Consider the following 20,224-nt stretch of genomic DNA (forward strand, 5'->3'; position numbering starts at 1 on the left):
TTACTTTAAATTTTAGGGCCTGGTTAGACTCCAAAGCCTGAGCATTGTGAAACAAATGGTCGGCTCTGCTTTTACATAATGTCCTGATAAACCTCAATTTGTATCTAAAAATCAGGACCATCCATACACCATTCCAGCTCTGCAATCAAACATTCTACAACTGCCAGAATATAACTCACCTCTGGTAGCTTTTGCTTGTCTCACTCGCCAAACAGTCTTGTGGATCTCGAAGTTGTAATTTTCAGGCAAGGCTTTGATTGCCTCCTGTAACTCACCGTCTTGCAGGATTTCATCTGGAATTTGATTGGCTACCCGCCGTGGTCCACGGACTGAGGAAAAAGTTGTGAACACAGTGCTGTAAACAGTGTTGGTTTAAGCAAAGACACTTAAACTGTCAGACCTTACATATATTATTGTGCAAAAATTCACTTAAAGGAAATGATCTGAAAGTAATAAAGCTAAACTCATGCTTTAAAACAGGCTGTAGACATGTTCTGCAAGTAAGATTGGAACGTTGAAGGTGTGTAATACAGTTCAGGAAAGATTTTTCCATCTAAATTGTACACATTTTTCTCCCAACTCTATATGACACCTTCAAAAAGGTATGAGGGATGTGGAATTGGAGCGCACCGCAAATTTGTACATGTCATGCATCTTAACAACTTTTAACAAGCTAATGGGAAGATGGAAATTCTAGTTAAAATGGGAAAGTTGATAGACATTGCTCTGATTTTACTGGCAGAGTTTTCACTTGAGGTAGCCCAATTTTTTCTGAAGTGCAGTACAGCTAGATGGGTTTTTTTTTGTTAAGATCACAAGTTACAATGTAATTTGTTGATTGCACCTGTCATTTTTAAAATTTGTCATTGGTTATACTCACATGTCATGCAGCATGTTTAGGTTAACATTCACATTTTAACACATGGATAATTTTCCAAAGGCTTCATAGGCATAGAAACAAACTGTTTCCTTAGTACCATTTTATTTTAAATGGCTGGCACTGTTGGAGATTATTAAATAACTGAATTAAAGTGTAATTGTGTTTCATTTGTAAGATTATTACTTTTTCATAACTTGATAAACAATACTGCAGCCAGTGAACGAATTATACTCTGACAGGCAATAATGTATATTTGGAAATAAAGATTTGATAAAGAGGAAACCCGCAGACTGTTGCTGTTCAGAGAGAAAACACTTGAAAATATTTGGCCTCCAAGTGCCCTTTGTTTATCTTTTGAAATATCAGCTAAGTCCGAACTGTTAGATATCAGTGTTTTCCAAAAACATATATCCCCACAACCAAAACTATGTGTTTTTATATTCTGTGTCTTGGAAGTCAGTCTTTAGTTGAACCACGGTTTTAAGTGCAGATTGATTAAAAACGTGTTTTAGCAGGATGCAGTCGTGTGAAATTATCTTATGTTAAACATTAAGATGTATTTCTGCAATCAGAGACATTGTCACGTATTGTGTAGATGTTCTTGGTGACAGTAAAACATACCATCCTTAAAAACACTATAAATAGGATACACAACCCATCTTTCTGTTAGCCAAATGAAGTCTGGTGAGACAACACACTAAACGCTGGTCGGATGCTAACGACGACAGAAAAAAAGGTTCGCTTTAAACATAGCTGGATAACTAGTTAACACCGGTTGCACCAGCCGTGTGGTTACCTTTAAACAATGTATTGTTTGCATTGATAACCCAGAATGCTAAAAACAGCCGTGTAAGTAGTCCTTGTGTGAAGCCTTCATTACGCTACACCAAATCGGAGAGGAAACTATGTGTCTCTCTAACAATTGCAGTTATATATGTGTCTTTAAAAAGTATTAAAGGTTACATTTGAAATGTAAATATTTACCTGTGGGCTTTTTGGCAGGAACAATCTGAACTTCATTCGTGAGCGCTGCCATGTTTTCCTCACCAAAACATGAAACATGTGAGGAAGAGAAAGGCGAAATCAATCGAGTGAAGAGGTCAGTGGAGAGAAGTCGAGCACCGATGTTATCGATGTCAGTGAACGGGACGGTGACAGGATCATACCGAGAGACGCGAAAATGTACTTGCATCGTCCACATTGGCTATAATAACATCATCAAAATAAATAATACATTTTGTAAAGCCCTATTAGTACACTTCCCAATTTCACAAAATAATGTGTTTCATAAATAAAACTAAATTAATGTAAAACTACAAACTAATACTGTACAATATGTAGGAAAAAACTTAAATCAAATATTGTGCAGCCAAATGTATACCACGAGCGACAGCTCCATAGTATCTTAGGGTTTATATTTAGTGTTCTTTTTTATAGGACAGAAAAGGTGAACCTAATTATGAAAAAAAACATAATAGTAAAGGAAAGATGAGAATATGCAATTTACATCACACAAGTAATTCAGTTAGGCTTAGAGTACAACGTACATTTTATTTAAAATAACAATGCACATATACTACCGTAAAACATATATTATTATTTTTTTCTTCTCAGTCTATATTAATTAAGGTTTAGTGTGATTGTGTGTTTGTAAGAGATAGATAAAGACTGCGAAAGAGAAAAAGAGAGCGGGAGAAAGAGGGAGGGAGACAGAGGGAAAGAGTGAAATACTCAGTTTATCTAGTGCATTATAGTGGATTAGAACGTTATCTACGTTATTATTGACTAGTGTGGGGTTTATTTGATCAGCAAATTAGTGTTATTTTATGAAAGCTGTCTCCCTCTGCAAACTGAGCTCGGCAACTCTGGCCATCTCCCCTGTTGTTGGCTGGTTAATGAATTGTTGTTACATGTAGGTTTACTGTTTGTTGTGTCATTTCATATTTTGTCATATGGTGTCAGGAAGCCGTCAGCCCAGCGCAGACAGGGACAGTGGGAGGGATCGAGCAGGAAGCTGCCCGGTGGAGGGGCTCAGGCAGTACAACATACTTTCTTCCTCATTTATCGCACCAACCAGCTCTGATCCATAGATGGGAAGCAGAGAGATATTCACAGACCAGATCAGAGAAATGCAACCATTCCAAGTGGAAAGGACTGCTGAAATAAGGGATTTTGAGGGGACCGAACTCTTTTTTTTTAAGGAGGATTTGAGGAGTCTGCGTTTATTATCCGACATCAGAGGAGGAATGTGAATCCACAAAACTTATGTTAATTAGAGATGTTAACGAATATGATGCGATTAGAACGGCTCTGAAGCACCTCGCTATAACATGAACTGAAATAAGTGTTTTTTGGAGGACTGCTGTTCATCGTCCAATTGCCCCCATAACTGATTGGCAGCCTGTACGGTTAATTTGCTTCCAAAAAGGAGTTGGCTATCAGAGGTTGTTTCGGACTATTGTGCGTTTGTGCTTTTCACAGATACTGGAGTTACCATTATTTCGGACCGAGGGGATGAATTCAGAGGGTCTGTTTTGCAACAATTGTAGCCTAATTTCCCAGGTCTGACTACGGTCTGCCAGACTTCGGGACAAGGAGATTTTTGTTTGTTGTCAGTGCAGTCTGCAGTGCAACTCACTACAGCGGACCGCGAGAAATTCTTGAGGAGTGACAACTGACATTCACACCGCAAACCGAGAAAGCTCCGGATCAACTTTAAAACTGAAGCGCGCAAGTTTAAAGTCTGGAATATAAGAATAGATGATTCTCAGAGGAAAGAAGACAACATACACCTAGGCCTACAAAATGTTCAAAAGGGGTGAGTAATTCTTAACTTCAGCCCCGAAATCAATTACGCGATTTTGGCTATTTTGTAATGCAGCCATAATGCGAGTTGTGCCTTTATAATGTGTACCGATTTAATGCACTACTTTATACCGTTATGAAGCTCCACGTTTAAATATGACATATTCATAATGCACAGCGTTGCCCAACAGATGTGTTATTTAAGACGATGCGCCATTTGAAGAGCATATTTAATTTGCACGGAATATTTCTGGGAATTAAATATTCATTTTTGAAAGGAAACATGGGGACGAGTATGTGATATTAATACAGCTGATGCCGCACTGCAGTTTATGAGTTGCGCCCGGGTCACAAGGCTATCTCTCCGAGCATTGCACTCTGCTGAAGCATTATTATTTGCTGTGTGTCAGTACATCTAGATGTGATGGATCAAACCGCAGTTCACAAGGTTATTCTCCACTGGCTACACACTATATTAACACTCAAGACCTTTAGCTCTTCATATGAAAGGGGAGAACTCCTTAAACCTTTAATATCAAAATTCCCCATGAGATACAAATTAGACAACAGACTCCTTTTTGATGATCTTTTGTCCCAAGGACATTTTATTTCTTTTTATAGTCCTTAATTTGCCACACAGCTGCAAAACTGTCTGCACTGGGTGTCTAATAACAGTGGGAATAAAAAAAACTTGAATCTCTAATGAGAATAGATTACAGAGTAATACATGCTCCCATTGTGCCATTATCGAGGGAGTGAAATAATAGTAAAATTAAACTGTTCCTCATTTTGCTAGAGCCATTGGAGCACCTCAGGGAGCTTGGGAGGTCCCTAGACCCCACTTAAAGAACCACTGCATTAGACCAAGCCCTGCATATCACTTGCATGTCATGAGTGACAAAAAGCCTGCTCTGTTTTGTTATTTTCATGCAGTTTATATATAGCAAAGAGCAATCTCTCACACATACACAAACACAGATACATGCTTGGTGGGGGTAATCATACAACAATCACAGTTGGTCTTATGTTTGTACAATATTTAGTCTGTCTTGTGAAAAGTACCCCATCTGTTTAGACTGTGTGCATTTCTGTGGTGAGCCTCAGGGGCAGAGCAAAACAACATGTTTTCCTTACTGGCGTTAGATCGATTATTGCTGTTCCAATAGTCGAGATGAAACACACCATGGTGATGAGTGCTTACACAATAGCTATAACAGCATTGAGTAAATGATTATTGTTTAAACCTGCATTCCCATAACCAATCTCTTTTATCATTTGTAAGAAGTGTGAACTAGCATGAGTCACAGTTGGGTTCCAGAATAGGCTCTTTACTGTTTAATGTGTGAGCAAACATGTCTGTCTCTCTTTTTATGTCAAATTATGGGCATGCTGATAAACGCTATTACTCTTGACAACTTATCATTATTATCAGCAGAACCTTAAGAAGGGGATTTCCTACCGCACACATTCATCTTCCTTTTATGTTGAGGGTTAAATGGAGAAAACAGAAGTGAGTGGCATTTGATGATTTTGTACTCAGGACATGCTTCATCCCTGATCTGCACAAGGTTTATGTATGTGAATCAGCTGTCCTACCACTGCTCAGTACTGGACAGAAAATCACTTCATTCACGACAAAGGACTTCAAAGCACAGATTTCACTAGTCTGCCAAAAGTGCTCAGTATGCCAGCATGTCTGAGTCTACAATAGTGAGGCAGAGATGCGTCAGCCTTGGCAGGAACAGTGCAGAGGTTCTCTGGTGAATTTGAATTTTTTTGCATCTGAAATAACACATCCTATGGAGCCTGGCTGAAGCACTGGGGACAGCATTTGCTGTGAAATATCCACTATTCAGCAATCACATAGAAGAAAAGTGCCCTAGTTCTCTTCCAAGTGGAATTCACATTGTTTGCTGTTGTGGCTAATTACCATGTTAATGGCGTGGGCATGTAGACGTTATGATGGCCTTTTGATTCACACGTTGTCTGACAGTCTCCGGTTGCTGATCTCTTCATCTGCCGGCCGTGAGTTTGTACAGGTTGATCAATGCTGCCACAAGGTGTGATCATGTCCATGCCATACACAAACATGTCTAAACATGTACATTAGTTGTGGTGTGTATCCAACTGCAGGTGAGACACCACAGCCTTCATATCTCTGTTTGAACAGTCAGAATGGTGTTTGTGATCCTGATTGTGTGTCTTTTCGATGGATTTTAGAATGACATGTGTGAATGAGTGGGTCGCTGGTTACATGTGTATATTTATCTAGCCATGCATAGTCTACTTGTCACTCCATTTCTGTATTGGCTTTTCTGTCTATCTCCCTGTCTTGCTTTCACAATCTCTCTTTTCCTTCAAAGTCAGTCAGCCATAGAGTGGGCACAAGGGATGATCTGTCAGAACAGCCCCGAGATGTCCACTGAACATACCGTGCTGTTACGTGCTGTAATTCCTGCTACATGTTATTCAGGATTATTGGAAGGGCTAAGCCGAGGGTTTTTTCTGCTTTGTGCCACCTTTTGGCGTGATCCATGCATACAAGCAGCGACAGACAGGCAGGCAACACTTATGTCAATGTGCTAAAACCCTAACAAAAAAAGATTAGCGTACTTACGACCGTGTTCCTCAATCTTTCTGAGGACACTCAGCTGATTTCAGTTATTTCATATACGCAAAGGATTTTGCATATTTTAGGCCTTTTACTATGAATGTGTTGCTGACCTTTATGTCATACATTTTCTCACCCCCATGGGCAGCCACTGTTTTATATTAATCTTAGAACAGCATGAAAATCAATTTGCAAAGACTAGAAACATGCTTGAGATTATCCCTCACAAAATGAATACACCCATGTTTCTAAACCTTTACGCAGGGTGCATGTTATTATAACAGGAAGAAACTATTTTCAATTACTTTGGTGCTTTTAAGTACATGTCTCAACACATTTGACTTTTCAAAGCAACTCTTTGAATAAGAAACACAACTGTTCCACATTGTATCTACTTACTCTACACAGGGACAATGTGACAATGTGTGACTCTAAAAATGTAGGCAACTTAATAAACACAAGAAGGATTACTTATAACAAGTATGTTTTGAGTCTCTACAAGTACATCTTCATCCTGTACTAGAAATTTATGTCACGCTCTGGAAAACTGGAATGCTTTGGCTGTAATGTAACACATACATCATTTGTATAACAGCCTAAAATATGCTAAATAACTTGTAAGCAGCTTCACGCCTTAACACCTATCTTCATACTGTACCTGAACTAAGCTAATCCATCATCAACTATAAATCTCAGTTCTTAACATAAAGTAGGTCCCGGAAGGCTGAATTACACACACACACATACACACACACACACACACACACACACACACACACACACACACACACACACACACACACACACACACACACACACACACACACACACTCTCACACACACACACACACACACACACACACACACACACACACACACACACACACACACACACACACACATACACACACACACACTTATGGTAGGGTCCGCTTTTTTAAAGTGTCAGACTTGCAAGATGAGACTAATTGGGAAATGCATTTGCATTTAACGTGATGATTTTTTTAATGGAATGTAGCGCAAAGAAAACAAAATGCTTTGTAAGAACAGATCATACAAGCTTTATGATTGTGCACACGCGCAAATGCATCAGCAATCATATGAATACTAATTAATTTACTTTTTTTACATTCTGGCATAAAGATATAATTTGAAAAAAGCACAACAGTCGGTGGTTTAATCTTCCATTTCCACTTGGTTGATTGGCAATATTCTGAGATAATTACTTGTAGTGATTATGCAATGTTGTAGCATTCAAAACTATATTTTGTAAATCAACCGCAATCACGCACACCAATGTTAAAGTAGCACATTGCTCATGTTGTTATTAGTACATGGAGAAAGGTTTGCAGAATATGCCATTAATAAGTTCAGCACAATGAATACAGCGTTTCTCTGCTGTATCTCACAGTGGCGTCAGAGCAGCCCTACAGCCAACACAGCTCTAATTTTGGTTTTCAGTATATCTAAAAAACTCACATGTCAAGGGGCTCCTCTCTTCTGCCAGGGAGATGTTTTTAACCAAAGGATGATATGACTCACAGTCATCAAGTGCTATGTAGGTAATTATAAACCCACAAAATATTAAAGCCATTAAAATATACTGTATATCACCTAATCACAAACAGGTTTTTCTCAGTAGGCGACACAGGAATGACCCCAAAGCAAACCCCATGCAATTCATTTTATATGACTAAATTAATGTGCACAAGAGCATTAAATGCCCAACTGTCAGTGTAGTATGTTGCAAAGTTTGAGCAATCACCAAGGCCAAGAGAGAGTTCTATTTAAAGAGAAAAGATTCCCCGTTCATATGATCATCTTCCTAATCCTCTCACAGTGTCGGCCCACTGCTATCACTCCTTGTCAACTTTGCATTGTTGTACTTTACAGCCGGGCTTGTGTCTCCGTGCGTGTGAGAGGCAGTGTGGACTGATGACTGAGGGTTTAGAGGTTTAGAGGTAGAAGGTTTGAAGAGAAGTGAAGAGGATAATGTAGAGGGGAGCAAAAATATAAACCTCAAACTGATCCCCTAAATCTATCTAAGCCGCATGAAAAATAGAAAGCATATCTGAGAGGAGGACAACATTTCTACTCCTGTCTGTCACTTGTTTATAAAAATACCTTTTTCAGTTTAAAATGGAAGAATCAAGTATCCATGAAAATTAGATTCACAAGCATACACTTTAACTGGTAGCCCTCAGATTAAGCACAGAAAACACAGGATCAAGAGTAATTGACAGATGAACATTTCCAATTATTGGAAAGCAGAATCACATTTATTATACTGCCAAACAATGCACCCCTGGCCCCCCAGTGCATTCCAAACATCTCATTTAGCCAAAGGAGACTGATCCAATCCAAAAGCCATTTATTTAGTGGCCAATACTCTGAAGTGTTTCCATGGAAGCCACTGGCACAGTTTCAGCACATGACACAAAACAGAAGATGACAAATAATTAACAAGAGTGTGTGTGTCTATATGGAGAAGACATCACTGACTGGTGTGCATGTCGCATTTTTTTTGTCATAAACTGTTTCTGGAAGCCATTTTTCACTCTTGCCTGTCAACCATTTCACACTGAATTACTGCATGAGGGCTTGGAGTTTAGAAGAGGGTGCAGTGCTCTTATGCAGCTGAGGACTCTCTTATTTATGCAGTCTGAAGAGACATCTGAGTGATTAAATCCACAGGACATTCCGACTTGGAAAGGGAGTCAGGGGTGAAAATTACAGCACATGAATGGAAAAAAATCTGTCCATCTCCATTTGCCCTTTAAAAAAAAAATCACCTGATTCTTGTGCGAACGCCTTCTTCTCAGCCTTTGTTGTGGAAATGAGATTCATGGATGGTCATTAGTGGATGATAATGAGGTGAAAGAGACAAACAACCTAAGCCCTGTTGGTTTTTCTAATATTAATAATTAATTTCTGATTAAGTGGCTAATTGGAGTTTAAAGGTCAATGTCAATGAGAATGCCATAGATCCTAGAAGACAAGAGGGGGGAGGGGGAGGGGCAGAGGGAGACAGTCCAGGATACTGTTGACAGTAATCCCAGGTGCTCTCCAGTTACTTTGACAGCTCTCCCCCTTCCTGAGCCATCCTCCCCAGGCGACACTGCCTTTGTGTGCTGAGGACAGCAATTCAGCTACACCAACACCTGGGCATCTGCCCTTTTGGCATTGAGAGTTAGCAAAAGCCTCAAGATAGAGTGGCATATCATTGCAAGATAGAGCAGAGGTCAAGAAAAAGGGACAAGGGAGCATCTGTCATGAACATTGGCATCCTTATTATCAAGCAAAGAGAGGGATGGATTGGTAGGTAGTTTGTCACTGCTTGTTACTGTTCCATTAGACTCAACTTTTTTTTTGGTTTCCATATAAAAAGTTGTGCACTGTACCTGATACCTTTTTTAATACCACCTTCAAGAAAGCTTTGAAGATACTCTAAGGTGAGGTTAAAACACTGCAGGCCACTGATGGGTGAGAGGATTGTCATTAGCGGGTCAAGGGACATTTTGCACAAAGCCTGCACCCATATATTCTTTCCTTTTTTTCATTACTCAAGCCAGATAAAATAAAAATGGCATCCTGCAAAGCTATGCTGTACCCCACGCCTTGAAATGAAAAAAGTGCAGATGTTACTATGTTCGGTTGCTGATTTAAATAATTTATCGAGTCTCAAGTTGACATTTAATTTTCAAGCGATGGTGCTACAGCTAACAGCTGATCTTCTGCCTACACCAAGGTTATTTTCTATATTGGGAAAACAAAATGTCTAAAGGTGCCTGGTACCAAAACTGTGTCAAGTCAGGTTGAGTGGAGCATGTAGTGGAAGTTAGATTTATGTGAGCTTAGGCATGTATTAGATATGTACACACTTGCATGTGTACCCATCAGTGTGACATTAAGTCTGAACTGATCTGACTCCTGGCACTGATTCATCTTGTTTATATGCATCAGATTCATCTCAAACTCCATCCATGTCACAGTCAGAACTCATTTTATTTGAAAACAATGGCTAATACGGTCTCTGGAGTATGCAGGCTTAAAGAGGCTTTCAAATGAAAGTTTCTGCTCTGGCTGCTGAGTGAAATTAAAACACTCAGTAGGGAATGTGATGAAGAGAAAGGAGCAACAATCATCTTTCAGTCTATTTTCCAAGGCTTTGTCACTCTCATCTCCTGCTCCACAGCTCCAAGGATAGCCGGCCTCCTAGCCCGTGGCTTTAATGAGACAGGCTAGTGTCACAGTCACATCTGAGCTTAGTGCTTGTAATATCTGCCGTTGTTCTGGCAAATGTTATCCGTGCTCATACCTCTGTGACGGCTCAGACTGACTTTTGGGAACAGTCAGGACTCAGGTAATTGGTGCAGCCTGTTAAGATTAATTCTGTTCTGCTATGATAATGCACGCTGTGTCCTGTGATACTGCAACTGCATAACCACTTAAAGCCCAGTCCCACTCTAACCTATTTCAGGGTGATAAGGGTAATTTGAGGTGCCATTGCAATCTCGGGCTCTACTTAAAGTGTGTGGACTTCCTTTTACAATCATCTAAGTTACAAACAAAAATTCCTTGAAAGCTGCATGATTTAATTGCATTTCATATTTCAAGAGTGAATCATCGGGATACAGGCTTGCACCAGATGTTGCCTAGTATAATGGCTAGAGGAGGACACTCTAAGATCAAACAGATAGTCAAGGAGAGGATGGATGAGTATTATTTGAAGGGCAGGACTGAGAGACAGATGGAGTTGTAGTAATTGCAGAATATAGGCCACGGTCTTTTCTACAATCACACCACTTTTTATATTCAGATCCCTCACAATTGTCTTAGAGTGGTCCTAAATGTATTTTATAAAAGCATAATCATGTGTTGACCTTATTAAAGAATGTACAATAGGGCTTAACATTGATTGGAGTTACCAGTTATATATACCCCCTATTTTTCTCTAAATGTCAATTTCAAATGCTGTGTTCCTGGTGCAGAAAGGTTCCCCCTCAAACTCTCTCCTTATGTATTTTACTGAAGTGAATTCCTTGACACTTGCCTGTTTTCACTACAGGCATTGCATTGGCCCTTGCTCATGAAAACAATTCAAGCCATTTAAAAGTTGCATCAGAAACACTGGGTTTGAAACACACAATAGAGATGCAAGGTGCTACGTTGTGTGCCAGAGGTAAGCAAATTATTCCAGTACTTGGGTAACGAATACAGAGCCATGCTGGACTCAAATGACTTGCTGAGGTGGATTGTGACACATGGTGCATGTGGTACGACCCTTTGATGCATGTTGGTATTGTGCTACATCACATCCTCTGCCCCTTTTTTTGTTTTGACATTAGGTGTGGCTGGGGAGACCCTGCTTTAGGAAGAATGCGTAGAGACTGTTGAAAAGCCGGAAGCTTGTCGTTTTACATTCCAATCACCTTGATCTTGCAGTGTTTCAATTGTGCATCCTAATGAAGCATTTTCCTTCGCACGGCTAAAACCCAGGTGCCTTTCTGTTTAGGTTGAAAACGGTTAAGAAAACAAACTTCTCTCAAAACACTTTGTCATTTCGTTCTTGGCTGCACATTTTTGAATAACGTAGGGACAGAGTGGTCTAAAGAGGGAGTAAGGCCAGTTTGTATGAAAACACCATCAGATATGATTTTATTCACTTGGCAGTGCAGGGGTAGTTTTTATTTTAATGGTGAGTAAAAGGGGAGAGCTTAGAGCTGTTTTTATTCCGAGGAGAGGTTTCCACCCATCTGCCGTCGTTGGCAAGGGACCTTGAAGAGAAAGCTGCATCCTGCCTCGCCTGCAGTCAAAAAAAGAAAAAAGAAGCAAGCAAAAAAAAGTCAGCCTAATAAATACTCACAACCATGTCACGGTTCTTTGTAGCTGATGCTCTTATTCAAGGCCTCAATCAAACACTGCTCAATTCCTATGGGAGGCTGAGGAAGACAGAGATGCCACAGTCTGACAGGGAAGCCTGCCAAGGCTCTGCCCCACACCCCAGTATAAGATCAATCTCTTAGCCATGTTTGCACCCCTGACAGCTCTAACTCTGACAAAAACTAAGTCTCTTTATTCCCCAGATGGCCTGGAACAGCCTACAGTTTGCCCTAAGCAATCACGCTAATATGCCCCCAGCCCCAATGCTGGGACCTGCAAGACATTAAAGTGTTGTTTGGAAAATGGAATGTAATCTAGAGGGTAAATATAGCAGATGTCATCTGCTGCCAGCTCTCCAGCGAAACAATAAACAGAACATGGCGGTGGAATACTGACTTTATATATTGCTGAGCTTGGGTTACATAAGATTTATGAACTGCCAAGACAGTAACAATTCAATGTGGGGGGGATTGATGGTGTTTGGTGCTAAAACTCCTCTAGCTGGGACATTAACTCAGCAGATTTGTCCCTGTCTTTACAAGCACAGCGTTGTCAATTATTCAAAAGAGCCAAACAACAGCCCTGAAAAAGACTGCACTTGGTGTGTGCAGCTCATTTACACATCTCTATTCCCAGAAGTGTGCTCATGTGTTTAGGCCATAATAAGAGCTGGTCTTTCATCCCTTTGTGTACGTGTGCTAATTCACACTATTGTTAGCGTGAGTCCCCTCTTTCCTCAAAGACAAGGGTATCTAGGGAGAACAGATAGGCACTGAAGATAAGGTAACACAAATTATTATTAATAAAACTTGTTTAGTTGCTCACTTCATAGAAATAGAAGGAGAAAGGAGACTTAAATATAACGTAGCAGATAGAGGGCCAAAGAGACAGGGAGAGAGCACAAGGAAAGGCATTAGGCTTTGTCACTGCTCTAATGGAAGAAGCAGGTTTTTTGTGTCACGGCTGCTCTCCCCACTGATGGATGAGGAGGTTAACAGTCACTGTAAGTTAGGAGGCCGAGTGCACAACATCCTCTAGAGCTACTTTTGAAACAGACCTCCTGTAGCTGCTGATAAGTCATATAACCGATCTGAATCTGACTTGTAACCCATCTTACCTACATTGTGATAACAAACAGAAACCTGGCCGCGTTGTCGCAATAGTATGCTTTGACATTTTTATGTGGCTATATTTGGCAGGCTGCGTTGTTTACTCTACCTACAGTACATCCCTTTATATATTCATTTTACACTCTCCAGGGAATGTTAGACATTCTCTTTGAGAGACCACAAAGTATGCCAAAGATGTAAATTGTGAAACTCTGCATGGTATTTAACTGGATGACTTTCTAAACACAGAATGCTTGCAGAGGGAGAGCCTGTGATACACTGGTCAAAGGGAAGTTAATAAATTCAATAACATTGTCAACATTGAAAAAAGTACAAAGAGTTGTTGAAAGTGAGAGGGGCTAAAAGGAGAACATGATAAAGGAGAATGGAGGACTGGTATGAAGGGAATAAGAGATAAAGTCGGCTGTAGTGATGTCTGAGGGAGTATATGTTTGTGTCTGAGATGGTGTCATTGGCATTAAAAGCATCTAACTCTATACCTATAGAGTTATGCCCATTTCCATGGACCAGTGTGGATGCAGCAATTTTTTTTTTTTCAGGATCAAGCAGATAATTATTATAAGCACACTAAAAAAATATTATAAGCTCTGTTAAAGGGACTGTTTGATAGGTCAGACGAACACAGGAGAGTGGAGTTTTCCAGTGTGCAACCAGATGTCAAAATGTTGTTAGTAATTCTAACCTTACTACGAAATGTTATAATGTAACCACATCAACCTACCAAGTAATTATGTTTCACAACGTTGAATATAATGTTATGTTGTTCTCGACCTATGCTTTCCATTTGTGTATGAGGATGTTCATTGAACCAGGATATTAACACACACACACACACACACACACACACACACACACACACACACACACACACACACACACACACACACACACACACACACACACACACACACACACACACACATGTCAACATGCTTCTTGGCACAGGGATAAAGGTACTACACTTGGTTACACTTCACAACATAGGGGGACAGAGAACAAATTTCAATATTACATATTCAGACTTTTTTCAGGTTTTTTTCCTTTAAAAGTAATGTTATCTAAGAACTGACAGATGGTTTGAGAGTAAAATAATATAAGGTTAACCACTTCAGGAGACCTTATCAAATATAAGTCTGTCTTACTAGCACTGCACAGTCCATATGATCAGTACAGTCCTAAAATCTCAGACTGAGCCTTTTTAAAACACAAAAGAATATAACATCTGAGAAATGAAAAAGAAAAAAAGGTATTATATAAAGACTCCTAAAATAACTTTCACTACAGCTTTTTAAGTTTTAATGTATTAGAAATGATGTTTCTCGATTGGTAAAAGATGATTCCTCTAGAAAAGTAAAAAAAACAATTATACAGATGTTTATTTCCAAATTTCACAGCATGTTTAAGATGTAAACACCCTCCTTTTCCCAAAGTCTCCACACAGTACAAGTTACATGATGTGGCAGAGAAGAAGGCGCGCCTAGAGCTGAATCTGACAGGGCCCCTCACAGCAGGCACAACACACACACACACACACACACACACACACACACACACACACACACACACACACACACACACACACACACACACACACACACACACACACACACACACACACACACACACACACACACACACACACACACACACACACACACTGGTTTGCATCTGTCTGTTGGATTGCATACATTTACTGAGTTGCTTATCCCTGCACGGAGTACCCCGGCTTATGAAACCATGCAATGATGACAGTATTATGCTGCTGATCGGAAAAGCTCTTGGCGCTGCGTAGGAGCAGCTGGGCCGATCTGGCTGCAGGTGCACACACACAAACACACACACACACACACACACACACACACACACACACACACACACACACACACACACACACACACACACACACACACACACACACACACACACACACACACACACACACACACACACCATTCTGGTTACCTTGGTGTTGAGCCCTCTGCAGCTCTCTGCCTCCCACCTACTGTAGCAGGTGTAAGCACTTCTATAGAACTAAAAGGCCTCGACTTTCTCTCTCCATACACTACTCATCTACTCACCATGGCCCACATTGTATTCTGGAAGAATGACATATTATGAACACCTGTTAAACAAAACAGTTTGTAGTAAAAAGTTATTTTTTAATACCGCCGACTCCTATTTGTTGTGTGAAGTAAAGAGCATCAACTGTAAAAGCACAACTTTCAGTAAAACTTTGTTGTTGTTTTTGTCATAACTCAGATTTAAGTTTCTACTGTTGGCCTGCTTGTAACACCGCATTATGTAATAAAACCGCATTATGTAATAATGTAATAAATTTGCACACCATTATGTAATAACTGCTGCATTTTGTAATAATCTGCCGCATTATGTAATAAACTTCTTGAACGCAATATGTAATACATTTTGCCACATTATGTAGTAAGTTATTACATATTGCGGTTGTTACTACATAATGCGGGTGTTACGATTTGTTTTTTTGCAAAATGTAACAATTGGTGCATTATGTAATAACCAAACAAAATTTACATTAAAACAGCAAAATAATGTGTATTTTACTCAAAATGAATGCTTACAAATAAGTATTAATTTAACGATGCAATTAAATATTTAAGCAACTAAATGAAAAACAATTCAGCTGCAACATACAGCCTAATACACTGATCACACAATGGAACTGCAGAATAATAAAGTGAATTTTAACAATGTTCTTTACCTACAGTAAAACAGGCCATGACTCACATTTCACACACATATAGCCAATCTATCAGTATGGAGGGTACTGCCTATCAGAATTCCATTTGATTTATGCTGTTCAGGCACTTAGCCTAAGCCACTACTTGATATTGCTCCTCCTACAAGGTACTGATTGGGACTGGTGTCTATCACTGGCTAGGCTAGGTCTGCTAGTGGAAAGGCAATGTTTAAACGTAAGTTATTATCTATGAATACTTTTTTTTGATTGTACTACAAACTAAGCAGGATTTAGACTGAGATACTGTGTCCTCAATGAACATGAAAAGAAAACCTTTTATGCTAATATGTGTTAGCTTAGCTTATGGTTGGCTATGTCAACACCAGCTAACTTAAATGTAAATGTAAATGTAAATGTACTTTATTTATACAGCCTTTTACAACAATCCTTTCGGAGTACCAAAGTGCTTTACATAGTGTAACAATAAAAAGACAGAAATAAAAACAATTTAAAAACAATAAAAACAGTGAGAGCAATAAAATACAGCAAAGTCAAATAAAATAAAATAAGATAAAAGCGCCATCGTTCTACTGGGTATTAAAAGCCATCCTAAATAAGTAGGTTTTTAGCCTGGATTTAAAAAGGCCCGGGTCCGAGATGAGACGCATCTCGGTGGGGAGCTTGTTCCAGAGCCTGGGAGCAGCGACGGAAAAGGCTCGGTCACCCCAGTGTTTATATTTTGATCTGGGCGCTTCCAGTACAAGTTGATTTGTCGACCTCAACGCTCTACCTGGATCTCGGATGGTTAAAAGTTCGGATAAATATAATGGGGCAAGGCCATGAAGAGCTTTAAAAACAAACATTATAAGTTTAAAATCAATTCTAAAAAGGACAGGAAGCCAATGAAGGGAGTTAAGAACAGGGGTAATGTGCACACGTCTGTGAGTGTTGATTAAAAGACGTGCCGCGGCATTTTGCACGAGTTGGAGGCGACTGAGGGAGGACTGAGAGAGGCCAACATAAAGTGCGTTACAATAATCTAGCCGTGAACTAATTAAAGCATGAATGGCTTTCTCGAGGTCGTGGCGGCTTAAAAACATTTTAACTTTAGCTAAAAGACGCAGCTGGAAAAAACTGGTCCTGACAACATTACTGATTTGTTTGTCGAACTTGAGATGACTGTCAAAAGTTACACCAAGATTTCTGACAGTTGAACTGAGCTTTGGAGACAGGGTGCCAAAGTCGGCTGACGCAGTATCTCCAAACACAATACATTCAGTTTTTTCATCATTTAAGTTAAGAAAATTTTGAGCCAACCACTGCTTAATATCAGCAATACAGTCAAATAAAGAACAATGTGCACTGTTACTGTTTGGCTTCACTGGCAGATAGATTTGCAGGTCGTCTGCATAACAGTGAAAGGAAAGGTTGTGCCTGGCTATAATTGACCCCAGTGGTAACATGTACAAAGAAAAAAGGATAGGGCCAAGAATAGATCCTTGTGGGACTCCACAAGAGAGAGGAGCACTGGAAGAGGACAGGTCACCAACCATAACAGAGAAAGTCCTACTGGACAAATAAGATGTAAACCACTTCAACCCGGTGCCGTGGATGCCAACATAATTTTTTAGACGTGACAGGAGGACTGCATGGTCCACCGTGTCGAAGGCTGTCAGATCAAGCAGCACTAAGATAACGGGGCACTTGGCATCCACAGACAGAGCAATATCGTTGTGCACCTTTAACAGTGCAGACTCAGTACTGTGGCGAGACCTAAACCCAGATTGGAACTTCTCGAGTACGGAGTTGTCATCCAAAAAGGACTGTAATTGTATAAAAACAGTTTTTTCTAAAACCTTAGAAAGAAAGGGCAGATTGGAGACAGGTCTAAAATTTGATAACACAGAGGGGTCAAGATTAGGCTTTTTAAGAAGGGGCCTGACCACAGCATGTTTAAAAGCATCTGGAACAGTTCCTAATCTAAGGCAGGAGTTGATAAAAACCAGGAGACTAGGCCCCACAGTATTAAAAACCATTTTCAGCACTTTGGCAGGGACAGTATCCAATGGGCAATTTGTAGATTTCATGGATTTCATTATGTCACCAAGAGAAAAAAGGGAAACCAACTCAAACTGTTCAAACACAGCAGAATGAGCTGGGGCAACGAGCAGATCATTGTTAGTATTCATGGTGACACTCTTACTGATATATTTTCTGACAGAATCCACTTTGTCAACAAAATGATGAAGAAAATTCTCACAAGTGGCTATTGAAACATCAGTCACTGCAGAAGTGCATGGATTAACAACAGCATTAATTGTATCAAATAACACCTTGGGACAGTGACTGCTGGAAGAAATAATATTAGAGAGGTACTGAGATTTTGCTTCACGCACAACTCTCTGATAATCAGCGAGACAGTCCCTTAATATTTGCAGAGACACATGCAGTTTGTGTCTCTGCAAATATTAGCCAATAATATAATAATATCTGACAGGAAAATCTGTTTTCCTCGTCTCTGTTTCCTTCTCTCTTATACATTTGAATCTATTGATAGGAACAAAGCACATATTTTTAAAAGGTCCATGTTTATTGAGTCATTTATGAGTAAGTTGAAGTTGAGTAAGCTACCTTTTTGTATATTTGACTATTTTAAAGAATTAGCAGTAGGCTAACAGACTAGTAGCCTAGACTAAACTTGCTGGGACAATTGCTCTGTCAGTTAGCATTGCGCTAGCTGTGCTGCGCTTTAGAACCGTACTCCTTAAAACGGAGGTTTTGAGTTTAACACGCAGCTGCGCACGAAGTTGAATGTGATTGCTGTGTAACGACGCACACAGGATCAGCTGATTCCTAGCTAAACTCCGGTTAAACTGCTTGGAAACCGGAAGTAGTCTTATTTCTAGTTATACCTCAACAGATGCAGTCTGGTGGATGCATTTTGTGCCATAATTACCAACAAAAGCTTAATAGGAATGTAAAGTGAACTTTAGTATCATAAAACGCAAATAATGTTGAATTATATTATTAAATAGTGTAGGCTACTTTTTGTGGAAATGTAAACGTGATTAATTAATCATTTGAAGACAAATTAATATGTGAGTAATAGGGTGATTTCACGCAAATTCTCGGGAAAGGAGGGGGTGAACATGTCGCGGACAGAGAACTCGAGAAGCAAAAGTTATATTTGCTGCACTGCATTCGAGGTGTTGTGGACACGGTGGAAGATCCTATAGAAAAGACACCTCCACCACGCTCCGAAGAAAGTCTGTTTAGGATAATGTTGCAAAAACATTTAACAGTAGATTTCCCAGCAGAAGACCGAGCAGCCCGGCACATTTAAAAAATCTATGGAAGCGCTTGAATTGCTTGATTGCTGAGCAGACGCATGACCCTGGGCCATTTGATGTGTTTAGCCGCTATGTATGGCTGAGACCACTAAAGGGCAAAGAGAGTGCAGAGATTGCAAAACATCTTCATGATATTTACTTGGAACATGGCCCTCCCAAAGTTTTGCAACACGACCGAGGGGCAGAATTTAAAGGAGCAGTTCGAAGGCTGATGGAATCCATGCAAGTCAGAATAATAGAGAGTTCACCATATCATCCCCAAAGCCAAGGCAAGGTAGAGAGGTCACACAGAATACTAAGAAAAAAGATTATGTATGATCTGGTGAATTTTCAGAAAGGTGGGGTTAACTGGGTTAAGCATCTACCAGAATATTCAAGAGTGATGAATGAGGACCCTAAGGAAGTGTTAGGTTGGATGTCTCCATTTGATGTTTATTATGGGAGAAAAAGCAATAGAGTAGTGCATCCCTTAGCAGGGTCTCCATCCACTGTCAGAAAGGAATCTACAACCAAATGTACCCTCCCTGAAACAGCGAGGCAACTTTGAGGCTAAGCGGAGGAGACTGAGAAAAAAGGCAAAGAAAGCCACTGAGCACTGTCATAATCGGATGATCAGAAATGCATCTAAACAAAATCCACCATCTATTTATTATGTTGGTGATGCTGTTTTGGTCAGGGTGAAAGATGGTGCCCATCGAGTTTCAAAGAGGTTTCGGGTATTGACTGGCACAGTTGTGAAACAAAATTTAAAGTTTCCAAAATACAAAGTTCAGTTTCAGATCCCTGGTGACCCCAAAATGCAAGTGAAATGGTTCTTTGTGTCTGATGTGACAAGTACAACACGATTACAAG

At 39.9% G+C, this 20,224-nt stretch overlaps 2 protein-coding genes across 2 annotated transcripts in view; one reads left to right on the plus strand and one right to left on the minus strand.

Moving 5' to 3' along the window:
- Positions 1–1,962, minus strand: part of dph1 (diphthamide biosynthesis 1) — a 47,170-nt gene extending 45,208 nt beyond the window's left edge. The window contains exons 1-2 of the mRNA XM_063907620.1: positions 1,865–1,962; positions 180–329 (exon numbers count right to left, since the gene is read on the minus strand). Coding sequence (XP_063763690.1) covers positions 180–329; positions 1,865–1,916 — 202 coding nt within the window. The 5' untranslated portion in view covers positions 1,917–1,962. The remainder of the gene's footprint in view (positions 1–179; positions 330–1,864) is intronic.
- A 967-nt stretch (positions 1,963–2,929) lies between these two features.
- Positions 2,930–20,224, plus strand: part of rtn4rl1b (reticulon 4 receptor-like 1b) — a 130,488-nt gene continuing 113,193 nt past the window's right edge. Inside the window, exon 1 of the mRNA XM_063907619.1 lies at positions 2,930–3,698. Within this exon, the coding sequence (XP_063763689.1) occupies positions 3,686–3,698 (13 nt within the window). The 5' untranslated portion in view covers positions 2,930–3,685. The remainder of the gene's footprint in view (positions 3,699–20,224) is intronic.

This window comes from Eleginops maclovinus, chromosome 18 (genome assembly GCF_036324505.1).
Source record: "Eleginops maclovinus isolate JMC-PN-2008 ecotype Puerto Natales chromosome 18, JC_Emac_rtc_rv5, whole genome shotgun sequence".
Taxonomy (NCBI): Eukaryota; Metazoa; Chordata; class Actinopteri; order Perciformes; family Eleginopidae; genus Eleginops; species Eleginops maclovinus.